Source organism: Labrus bergylta, chromosome 19 (assembly GCF_963930695.1).
Source record: "Labrus bergylta chromosome 19, fLabBer1.1, whole genome shotgun sequence".
Classification (NCBI taxonomy): domain Eukaryota; kingdom Metazoa; phylum Chordata; class Actinopteri; order Labriformes; family Labridae; genus Labrus; species Labrus bergylta.
This window is the reverse complement of record NC_089213.1, coordinates 10029252-10042197: the sequence shown is the minus strand read 5'-3', so window position 1 is coordinate 10042197 and position 12946 is coordinate 10029252. Positions and strand designations below refer to the sequence as shown.

At 38.8% G+C, this 12946-nt stretch overlaps 1 protein-coding gene across 2 annotated transcripts in view; it reads right to left on the bottom strand.

The window, feature by feature from the left end:
• Positions 1-12946, bottom strand: part of trappc9 (trafficking protein particle complex subunit 9) — a 211615-nt gene that overhangs the window by 148487 nt on the left and 50182 nt on the right. For both annotated transcript variants that reach the window (XM_065948209.1, XM_065948210.1), the window contains 2 exons: positions 11027-11159; positions 7609-7772 (listed from right to left, as the gene is read on the bottom strand). In XM_065948209.1, the coding sequence (XP_065804281.1) occupies positions 7609-7772; positions 11027-11159 (297 nt within the window). The remainder of the gene's footprint in view (positions 1-7608; positions 7773-11026; positions 11160-12946) is intronic.

Sequence of the window (12946 nt, the reverse complement as noted above, 5' to 3'; positions counted from 1 at the left end):
AGGCCTGATTGGTTCATCAGATTGGTACCTCGTGGCAGACATTGGTCAAAGTTTTTACAGGCTTACAACTGCTACAGATGACAGATTTTCTTTGTTCCTTTTTCAGAGAACATGAGTTAATCATTTCTGTCAGGAACTAAAGACAATTTCAACCAAAATCTTAAAAAGTGTATCTGGAGAAAATTACCAACCCTGCCTTTAATGTTTGCATACCCTTCATACATTTTCTACTTAAACATCTTGTCTAAATATGTTCGACCTTGCCTCCCAAATAACAACTTGCTTCTCAGTCAATATGCCAAAATCAAGGTTTTAAACCCTTAACGACTCGATGGGAGAGATCAGGGTGGAAATATCACTCGTTCTGACCGTTATATGTTGCGGTCAGTGTGATATAATAAGATGAAATAACGTATTGCTTAGGGAGCAGTATGTGCTTGAATAAAGCTTAAACATCGGAGTGTACAAAACAAACACACATTAAGCATTGTTGTTATGCCCTTGGGGTCGTACATTTTCGACTGTTTACCTGTTTAGCTGTTGATCAAACTCATTTAAATAATATTACAAAAGAACTCAGAGAACAAGTTGTGACAACTTGGGACCCTGATAATTACTGTTTTACAGGTTTATTTCTTCCAGCAGAGATAATGGAGCAGGGGGGGACGAAAAAGTACAATAACATAAAAACAAAAGACAAACAACACAACCAGTGAAGCTGTGATCTAAAATATGTTAATGCAAAGTAAGATGATCTATTGTTTTGACTTTAAGAAGCTGAGTTCTAGTATCTGCTCTTATTTGCACATGTGTTAAATAGTAACAATAAAGCTACATGTACACTTTAACAAACTGTATTTGACATGCCTCTGTATCAGAGGCATAGGCAAGTTTATGTAATCTAAAATAAACACAACTATACTGACTGCAAAAGTAGAGATAGCCAGGATTCTCATAACAACATGATCACTGCTTCCAGATACTGCTGCTAAGTTCTTTTGAGGAAATCCTTGTGTGATGCTTCAAAGTTTAGTCTTCATATTACTCTGGCCCAGGGAGTTCAAAGCTTTAGTTTTCAAGAGAGCTTTAATCATTTGATATCAAAAGAATGTATTAAAATTCAGACTAGTCTACTAGTCTAAAAGGTAAGAAAACACTAACGCTCAAAATTGAGCACGACTTATTTATTGGACAGCTGTGGCTCAGTTGGTAGAGTCGTGGTCTCTCAACCAGAAGGTTGAGGGATCCCCAGCAGGGCAACATGTCCGATGTGTCCTTGGGCAAGACACTTAACCTCGAATTGCTCCTGTGCTTCGATGGCGGTGTATGAATGGGATTAATTACTTCTGATGGATGATACTAAAGTGTGTGAGTAGGTGTGACATGCAGTGTAAAAGCATTTTGAGCAGTCAGAAGACTAGAAAACCATTACTAAAAACTGGATCACAGCCTTGGCAGGTAAACAATGTCAAATTAGTTTGTTTAGTTTAGCTTTGTTAGCAACCCCAGCCTTCGTTCCCCCTTGCATGTTACCGTCCACATGCCTGTTCTGGTTATGCATGGCTACTGTTTAGTGCGTATATGCCAGTTTGACCTGACATAGCCTACAATACAACACAACTATCAACTGCATTACAAGATGCCATCCATCCACTGTGCTGGTTTACATCTGGGTGTGAATTATTATTATTATTCTTTTAAATCAGTCACATTATTGTTGTGTCGACTAACGAGGGTGTTAACATTAAATCGTTTAGTTGACTATCAAGCATATCCGCAATTAATATACATGTGGTAATGAAAATTGTAAATGTGAAATATTTATGTAATTTCATTGCACTACTTTTTCTCTTTAAAGGTTTTATGTCACCTACTTAAAAAACAAAGAGAAAATGAATGAATAGAAACTGTCGACCATCTTTGTACTTACTAATCTTTGTCTCTTACTGTGGAGACTACATATAGTCGTGTTATGTGCTAGAGGGGCTATATAGGAATATAAAGATTATATCTTTTTGTTTTTTTTCTGCTTATAAAACAAGTGCTCCTGGTCACTCTGTTGCCCTGCAGAGAATCCATGCTCTGAAAACAGAATGACAGGAGAAGAACAAGAAAACAAGGAGAATCAGAGCTGAGGAAGAAGAAACTGAGGAAAGACATGTTATTCCCTGAGACTTCACAAAAATACAGATTTAAAGAAGAGGAGCGGACAGCTTGGAAGGACTTAAAATAGGACTTAAAGGCAGAAAACAAAGAGAAGAAACTTGAAAACCTGATGATTCAGAAGAAGAAGTTTCAACAAAATGCCAGAAGAGAAGCTTTGTTGGTGGTTTCTCTTTTGACAAGTTTTCATCTGCTACCACTGAACATTAAAATGTAATTACATTTTTAGGAATCTGACTGTTAAAACCTTTGGCCTCCAATATATAAGCCCTTCAGCTTTAAGAAAATATTATTCAAATTAAAATGTCTTCTTTTTTATAGCTGTGAGTGTCGATTACATTTTACCTGAATTTTAAAGCGGAGTTGGTTGCAATTCTCCCATATTTACATGTTTTTTCACTGTTTGAATGTTGCTAAGTAACTGAAAAGAGTATTTACTGCATTTATTGTTTTTGAAATCAAATAGTTTTCCCACTAAAAGCAATTTGGTGCACGAGAGACAACCCCCCCTTTCATTGTGTAAAGCATTCTGGCATGAAGCGGTGCGCACAAGGCTGGAGGTGCCGCTTTTTAACAGCTTTTCTCCCTCGTGTCATGAACATCTTTCTTAAAAGCTTGGATAAACAATTTAGTAAATAAGCCTCGTGGGGTACTGGTTTGATTGAAATTACTTCTGAATTCAATCAATCAATCTCAAGTTGTATAGCGCCAATTCAAAACAAATGAAATCTCAAAAGACGTTACAAAAGAGCAGGTGAAAGACCTTACTTGTTGTTATATTATCTCCAAAGACCCAACATCTGTCAATCATGAGCACTAAGTAACATTTCACAAAGTTACACTGGCAAGGGAAAAACCTCCTTTTAAGAGGCCGAAACCTTGGGGGAAAAAAACTGACTCGTGATGAACAGCCATGTTGGGCTTGGAAAGTTGGATGGAGGAAGATGAAGGAAGAGGTCAACAATTGACCACCAAGGCTGGAAGGAAGAAACCAAGCCACGGTCAGCCTGTGAGACTGATCTTAAGGCAAACAGACATTTGCCACACACATTTGTGGATTGCCACACAGGTTTGTGGCTCTTGCACGGAAGAATTGTAGCAAATATCATGAAGAATAACACAGCGACCTACCTCAGTTGTAACTGGTCATTTATGGGATTTCAGCTCTTGGCAAAAAAACATTTATACTTCCACATTTTCAAACTGGTTTCCATATTTGAAGATCTGGGTATGCATCTGTGGATCTATTCACATATTAACAATTAGTTGTGCACCAATAATATCTCCACATACTCTACAGATCTCTACATCTTGTTTTGATTGAGTCTATGTGTTAATTGTTTGCCTGGAAACTGAGGCAGTACTGTAGATCAGAAAAGAAGGTGGTTGGTCCAGGAGCCTCAATCAACTCTGGTCGCCTATGAACAATTGTTTTTATAAAGCTACCTGTACAAGATCTTTTTTTAAACTGATAGTAAAGAAATGGCCTGGTTCTATTCTGCAGATAGAAATGGTTGAAGTTCTTTTATGCTATTATAACTCAGCCCTTGAGAAGGACTATCAAAATAAAATAATTTGAAAGGCTAATCTATATTAGCCGCATAAACCATTTAAAACAACCAGAACAACAGGTCCATCTCAAAGACAACTTCTGAGGTGGAGACTTCAAAGCAAGCAGGAAGCAGGAGACTCTAAGAGGTGAACAGTTACTGAATGGAAGTTTCCAGAACACAGACTGTTTTATTACTAGTTACCACTGACAGGCAAATTCTTATCCAGCTAGAAGCGAGGGCTCTCTTGGGCTTCTATAAAGAAATTCTAAGACAACACATAACTGTGTTCTTTTATATTATCTCTACATCTGTATATATAACACTTCAGGTGAAGGGGATTGGTGGTTAGGATGTTCAGAGTGACTAGTTCTGTTTTCAATGAAATGGAAACGTAAATTAAGACTAGTGCACCAGTCTAAAGGTAAGAAAACACTAACAAAACAGTACGGTTATAAATTGTCCAAGAGTGTATTGCGTGTAGCCTAATTCATTGTTGTTTGAAACAGTTCATCAGATTCTCAAATAATTAAATTGAAGGCTATTTAAAAGGCTTCTGCTACTTGGATGTGCATTACCCCCTCGGCTAAATTATGTCAAATTGGTTTGCTGAGTGTGGCTACAATTAGAAGTACTGGCAACACCAGCCTTCTAGCCTCCCTGCAGGTTAACGCCCACATGCCTCTGCTGAATGTAGTTCCACATTGTTCTAGGTTGAGTGGTGCCAGTTTACCAGAACTGCCCTTTGTGAATGCCATCTGCCCATTGTGTAGGGTTACATCCGGGCAGTAAAGCAGGGAGCTCAGGCCCATTAACCAAAGCGAAGCCTCCGTTAGCGGCAGCATTACAGCTTAGTCAAAACATTTTACTGACATTTTGCACCATCCCTAATTGGCTGAACCAATTTCCACATCCCTGCAGGAGACAACATGCAAGTTTGCATAAGTGTAATAAAAGAGCACTACATTTTTCTCACCTCAATGTTGGGCAATTATATCAATCTGGTCTCTTTTTAATCTATCTGCGCACAATATAGAGAGTTTCTGACATACTTATGAAAAGAACTGTGATAAAAGCAAGAACGATGTATGACTGTGTACGGCAAGAGAGAAGCTGCATGGTGAGAAAAGATCTTTGAGCGTTAACCCTTTGACTGAGAATGTGTTAGTGTAGCCTGTCCTCAATTAAACATGGAACCCTTGGGCCATTTTGGAAATGTCAGATCAATTCCAATAACCGGCTTCCAGCATCTTCTCCTTCACTCGTCGTTCTGAGAGTAAGCTCCTGCTGAGAGTACATGTATAAGACTTGGTTACAAAAAGCTATTTTTCCTTGGGTTATTCTTAATTTGCAGTAATGCATTACCAGTGGTTAAACCACAGGATATAAAGGATTTTTTTCTCAGTTTGGTCCTTTCTGGTTATCAGTTATTTTGGGACCATTTCCAACTTTTGATAGTGGAAACGCCAAAAAATGTGTGCCGTGCCGTACGGAACCAAACTGAACCGATTGGTGGAAACAGGGCTAATGCAAGTAGTCATAAATGTTGAAGGACCAAAGTAAGGGTGAGGTGGTACACAGACCAAGCCCTACAATAATATTTCATGACATTAAATATTATCATTATTGTAGTATTGTAGTTCTCTGGAAGTTCTCTTTTTTTGTGTTATCTCTTAGTTGAACTACTGATCCCAGGTAGCACTGTGGAGGAATAACAGGAGGGCTAAAGTTCTAAAATTTAGCTGACTACTTTTATAATGTGGCTGCTTTTTTCTCACAGTTAGACAAAGACAAAAAAAAAAACAAAGGGACACACAGAGACAGACAGTCAGAGTGAGGAGTGCTGCTGAGATCTGAAGACCTGTGCAGGTGTTGAACAAAGAGATGGAATACAGACGGAAAAGCCACAGGGGCATGAAAGATGTAGAGCCAGAGACAATGGGTAGTGACCTCTGTGGTACAGCAGACAGAGAGACTGCAAAAGGCTGGAAGAGAAACTCAGTGGATGGTGAAGTGCATTACGAGCTGTCCTGAATAAAACAGCATTGATAAATAACACATGCACACCGATCTGCATTATTGTTTGACTCTGCATGTTTGACCTACATGAATTGTTTCACACCTTCTACACCTTGTTAATCCATCAAATTCTCATATTTTCTTCTTTACTAGAATGTACTGATCATGGTTGCCACAATACCAGAATTTTAAACTTCAATACAATAAGTAAAAATGATAGGGTATCATTACCTGTTTTGATACCATGGATAAAAAATGAAAGTCTTAGGCTGCCAAAATTGGGTAATGCATTGTTATTTTAATTACCAAAAACTGTAAGCAAACTCCTGCAAACTGTCAAATACAATGGCTTATTTGTGCAATTCAGATCCTCTGCTCTCTCTCTGTTTGAAAGACAGACAAAGTAACTTTTATGTCTTTATGGGATGTCAAATTGACTTGGAAACCACCCTTCTTTATCTCTTGTTAGTGGCAGCGTTGGGCTCAGTGAGGGACTAAGTAGTCAACTTCCTGACTTGGGTCAAAGTATAAATACTCCTGCTTAGATATGACTCCAGTACAAGTGAAAGTTGCGCAGTCAAATTATGACTTGAGTTAAAGTACTGGAATACCTGCTTTTAAAAAATACTGAAGTATTCAAACCACTCTTGGAAAAAATCTAAAAACGTTGTATTTTCACAATGCATGAGTGCAGCAAAGAATACATGGGTGTACATTCTGCTACGTTATAGAAAACATGATTTACATTGCATGCTACAGATGTCATGATTTGCAGCTCTAAAATACTATAATAGGAAAATAATAGAAAGAACCAAAAATACCTGACGACCAGGTAAATGTCAGTCAGTGACAAAACCTTCAGATTTGAAACATGGGCTTAAGATATGGTCAAGGGTGCTCAGGTCGAAAATCGGCATTCTCTGTCAGTGGAGTTTCGTCCAGGTATGGCAACAACACTTAGACAAACCACTTGCAGAACTACATGAGCACTCAGTTTATTGTCTGCATCTGATTTTAGAAAAATTAAATTAAATTCATCAGCTGACTTCAGAGCAAAAGTAGCGAGTAACAAGAACATTTATAAAACTTTAGCTGAATAAAAAGTACGATATTTGTCTTTCAAATGCTTTGGAGAAAAATTGGTAAGTTTCCCCCAAAAAAATACTCAAGAACAGATACTCAAGCAAATTTACGTTGTTACTGGCGACCATTGGTTAAAATTATGACTGATGAGCTATAGGTTTTTTTGCAATTTGGTACACGGATCATTAAAAGATCTGAGATTGTATTATTTAAACAACCTTAGTACTGATACAACTTCCTGTTTATTAAGACGTTAACATCTTGGATCAGAGCCAATCAAACCAGACTACAAATATTGGTTCCCAGTTATGTGTCTCAGCCAACCAGTTGAGTTGCTCCCACATGTTATTCCCCACTCTCTCTCCCTGGTTTTCGACTCTATCCACTCTCCTATCTCTACATTAAAGGCACAAAAAGCCCCCAAAATAAATCTAAAAAAAGAAAAGAATGTTACTGTAAACCTGTAGCCCTGATGTGGGAAATATTTGTGTATTGAAAATATTTGAAAGAATACATAATCAAAAGAAAAAGGCCGCCATAGACTAACATTAAAAAAATACAAGAATATAACATCAAAGAACCTCATTCTCTGTCCTGACACGGGCAGAGTTGGCAGGACCCTGACCCAGAGCAAAGGGGTCTTGCTCACTTGACATGACCCGGCTTATTAAAAGGCTATTTACTACAGAAATCCATAGATTCGCTGATTAACCTGTCGTTGCCTACAGCTTTATTTTTTCGTGTCTCATGAATATTTCCATAAGATTAAGCCATGTTGATCGAGGTTTTTTACCTTTGGTGGTGACAATCTTAGAGGTGAGCTCTAGAGTCTCGATGTCCTCGGATCCAATGTTCTCCAGGGTGATGGTCAGCTGCTGGGTCTCTCCGTTGAACAGCTGGACGGACACAGTGCTGGACAGCTCCTCTTTGACCATCGGCTGGGCTGTGTGGGCCGACCTGTTCAAGTTTATGGAGGAGAAAGAACGATTTAGTCATTTAAAGTCAATAGAAATGTACATTTATCGAAAAAGAATAACTTGATAGATCCCAGGCCTGTGTGTTGATATGTTAAAAATAGCACCGTTATTGTGAAAGTTTAAGGGACAATTCTTCAGGCATTAATCAACTACAGATGTTTGAAAACTGGCAGAGTTTTAAATGCACTCCCTCATGCTTTGCAGGCAGTTGATTAATGCTTTATGAATCTCGTTAGTTGTCATATGTTGAGAGCTTTTTTTCCCCCCATGGCAGAGAGTCCTGTTGAGAGTTTAGCACCACTTTCAATGACTTTGGGGTGTTTGCCGTCAAATCTCAATTGGATTTTATTTAAAGTGCTTAAAATGTGAAAGCTGAGGTCCATTTAAAAGATGGATGACAAAAATCATCGCTGAAATAATGGCCAGGTCAATCAAAACTTTCAAAGTGGAGCCTGTATGTCTTGTCAAATTAAGAACTGTCAGCATATTGTGCAAAGGGCCGAGAAAGATCCTCAACTCTGCATGTACTGACTATAGGACGAAATGTCTTAATGTCATTTGACAATTGAGGAATTATAGAATATTGAAAGTAGAACTTATGGACTAGTTGATTTTGAGAGTCTTTTACTGGACTTAGGCACATAAAACACACATTCTCCCTTGCCATTTAAACAATGCATCGTTTTGTATTTCTGGTCACATCTCAGTCAGTGTCATCAAAGCAAACAGGAATATTTCATCACCTGTCAAAAGCAAACCATCACAGCGGACACATTAAGTGTAAGAGAGCCTTTGGTATCTGTTTTTACAAAGTACTGCAAATACTGGAGCTAAATATATGAAATATACGAGATTCAGAAAGAGTGTGGGTGTTGGAAACAACTTCATCATACCTCATTATACATGCACATGTTGAGTATCATGATTTTACAATGCCACAAACGTTCAGCCTGAGGCTAGAATTACAATGACAGGCATCACCAGGCTCGTTTATTCTGAGACTTTGAGAGCAGGTCAACAGAAAAATATCTTGTTTTTGAAACTCATGTAAAGGTTTAAGCAGAGCAATGATGGGAAATATTTTAATATAAACGAAGTGATAATCAAAAAGGTTTTTTGCTTTAATGCCAGCAGCTCATTTTGAAACAGATATTGCATCTCCAGGTTTTATAAAATGTGGTTGAAAGACGACTGTGGATCTTCATTCTGAGCCTTGAGGAAGGCTAAAAATAATGAAGCGAATATTAAACACAGGAGGAGAAGCTGTAAGAGCTGCAGCTTGGTGCTGGAGGCAATAAGACATCTGAGGAGTCAATGAGGCACCTCATCGACCAAAGTCAAAGCTGAAGGTCTACCTGTAGACCGGGTGGAGCACCCTAGAGGTGACATTTATCATTTATATTCTACTTGCTTCATGCGTCTGCCATGGTACTCGTCCAACACGGGAGAATAAAAGCATTTCTCCAACTCAAAAGCTGCTGAAGTGATGTACTTACAGACGTGACCTTAATAGTAGATTTTGCAGCAGCTCTCCTGTCAGAATTATTTACAACACTTCAACGTGTGCAACCTGTTATTATTTTAGTAGTAATTGAAGCATGAAATGAATTTATGAATTCTCTTCTCGTTTCCAATTTTTACTTTGAAAACATGGATCATACCAAACAGGAAGGACTTGACAAAACATAAACGTTATACACGCAGGTTACTTCAGTGTTTCCCCTAGGTTTAAAGCGTTGGGGGGGGGGGGGGGGGGGGGACACGGCGACACAGCAACACAAACACTTGAAGGAAGTGTCCTTTTCTATCGGAAAGGTATCCTTAAATTACTTCTTTCCCTGATTTCCGACTCTATACACTATCCTATCCCTACAATAAAGGCACAAAAAGCCCAAAAATAAATCTTAAAATGTATTTATTTATTTTATTTTTTTGTTTTAACTCGGCCTTCGGGGGGGGGGGGGGGGGGGGGGCGGGGGGCGGGGGGCTGTTGGGGGGGGGCGGGCCAATTAGAACACACCATAATTAAGCACCTTTAAGTGCAAGTTGCTTGAGCTGCAATTGCCTGCATTGTTGTGTTAGCAGGCTCCAGACTCACACTTAAGAAATCAAGTCTATCCTATACTGTAAATGTCTCTCTGAGTCATTGAGTCATACCTGGACTGTCTACAATGAGTGAGAAGCGTGAGTCCCTACAGCTGTATTGTTGTCTAAACCATGTTTATATCATGTTGACATGGACGGGATGGCCTTATAAAGCTGTTTTAGTGAAGACCAGAGAAAAGAAGAATAAAATAGTCTATTTACTGCTGATTTGGATTTCAAGTAAGTGCATTAAGATCACAGTCATTCTGTGTAATTTATGTACAATATGTAGCTTTCAGTTAACCAAAGCATGCTAACATCAGCCTGCTAACACAACAATGCAGGCCACAGGCAGTGCAGCTCGAGCAAAGGACAATATGTCCGCTGCTTAATGGTGTTTAACCATGCTGCATTCTAATTGATAACTCCTACATTGCGATCGCGAGTGGAGAGGGGAATTGGAGGTGTGTCGCTGTAGGAGAGCGGAGGCTTCAGAATAGCGGAGGTGTCCCCAAACAGCAGTTTGTTTTGGTTTCATCCTGGTGCTTCAGGGGCGACATCTACTGGATCAAAGAGTCAGACACTCTTCTTTTAAATATTAATTTGATAGGATTTGTGTGTGACACATCAGTGAAATTCTGCTCAGTGACATTTACTTTGTCACTTGTTGGGAAATTGAGTATCAACACTCCAGGCAAAGTGAAGTCTGTGAGTATAGAAGTGGCACATTTTTTAATGTTTTGACTTTGTATTCCAGCACAAAGGATGTGAAATTCAACAATGACTGTGAGGTTAAAGTGCTCACTTTTTGCTTTAAGGGGGTTTGAGGGTGCCCATATCAATCATGGGTAAGTGAAGCACCCAATGTCCCTTTATACATTTATGGCCAAACTGTTGTTTGTGCTTGTATTGTCTGTAGTCAGTCGTGTGACCTCATTTTGTCTGGGACAAAACTGAATAAAGAACAGAAATCAGCCAAAAGATCACGATGTAGCTGGTTGTTGAAACACTGTGAGCATCCCGAAACAACACACATCATTAGCTCTGTCTATTTGAATGTCGTCTATTTTAATAAGGTGAACTCATAGCGTTGATGTAAACTCATAAGCACGAATAAAAACAAGAATAGGAATAGAGGTATTTCCTGACCGTGGCAGTGATGTGCTGAGCTGGAGACGAGGCAGGGAAGGAATGACCTCCACCAAACAGCCGCTTGTCTTCACACCAGACAGGCCCTCCAGCAGGCAGTCGCTGGTCACGCCAAACACTGCAGTGTGGTAACCTGTGTTCAAAGTGAGATTGCAACAAATGTTCAGCCTTTGAGGAGCATGTTTTGTAGAACAATAGTTGATCTTAGGTAATATCAAGGGTATTGTTTATTTCTTAAACAGTGAATGCAGCAGAAATGTAACAATTTCATTACAACATCTGAGTAGGGGTGTGCTGTACTGTTGAACATACAATCTTAATTGTTATTTTAACAACGTTGCATTGTATGTCGCTCATTTTGCTAGAGAGTCCACACACATTCACGTCTGACTGACGTCGTAAGAGCTTATTGCGAGACGTGGCTCATCCTCACTCGCATGGAGGTGGTTTGGCTTCAAAAAAGACGGATGTTTCCCAAAAAAAAGCCAATCTGCAGACTATGTCAGAAAGCACCTGCCATTAAAGAGCTTGACAATTAACTTGTTTCACCGTCTGCAAATGAACCACCGCACAGGATGGGAAGCATATGAAAAGCTCCAGGAGTGAGCGGTCGACTACGCCAAAACCAGCTATGGAACTGGAAAAAAACAAAAAAAACACATTCAGCAAACTTTGGCATTGAGTAAGAGTGCCTTATGACTAGAAGGGCAACAGATGGCAAGAAATAATCCTGTCGCCAATCACACTGCAAAGGACATGTTGCCAATTCAAGCAGTCGAGAGAGATGGTTTCATACAACTTTTGACTACTTTGGATCCAAGATTCACCCAGCCAAGCCTAGTTTAAAATGCTCTCGTAATAGTTTTTGTTGGACTTTGTACAATATTTTACAAGGTAAATCTCGTAGATCACTTTGAAATGGTTTACTCATACCTGCACCGTTCGATCTGAAGACTTGCTCTGGTGATTTCAGATAACTAACAAGACTTGTTTTTCTTAAATATATAGAATCAGAAATACTTAATTAATCCCAGGGGGAAATTTCGGTAAGTTGTTATTATAATCATAAACAAAATCTAATATACAATTAACAAGAAGAGAGCTAGTACAACACAAGACTTTTACAAACTTGAGTGTTTTTTAAACACACACTCGTCATTTATGGTTATTAGCAAACTCCCAAAAATATAGAGATATGACTTTTTGTCAATATTGCACACCCCTACCTCCGAGAAATGCAATCATTCATTAAATTAGAACACCAGATGTGATGCTGAGTCATAACTCCTTTGATCAGTTCACCATCATACCTAATTATCAACTATCATAGTAGCATGAAATGGCTTTAATAAAAGGACCAAAAACACTTGTGCCTCACATTAGGTAGAGGACACAGATAGATTTCTGTCTGATGTATTAATGGATTAAAACTATGAATGGGAAGTTAGCTACATCACTTTAATTTTTAGCAACCAAGTAACAAACCAGCTGATCCTGAGTGTGCTGATTGCTGACAGACGACAGCATCTGTAAGCTAAACCAATCAGATTTGACCAATAAACACTGATAGTAAGGTTACTTTACTAAGTTATTAACATTTAAGTGCTAGTTAAACTATTTGTTCACTGCCAGTCAGGTGTGAACATATTTATTAAGGGCTAGGAGAAGAGCTCATTACTAATTTTTCATATCTCAGGGCATATTCAGCAAACCAGCTATGTTTCTACATACAAATCAACAACACTATGTTAGCCACTTCATTGAAGGCAATAAGTAACACAAACCCAGCCAATATGATGTCATTTTTGGTTGAGAAGTTAAACCTAATATTACAAGTTAACTACATCTTGCTGAGCAGAATGTTTTGAATCCCTTCAGCATGCATCGTAGAGTTTCTGTTTTTTTTTCCTTTCAGAGGAG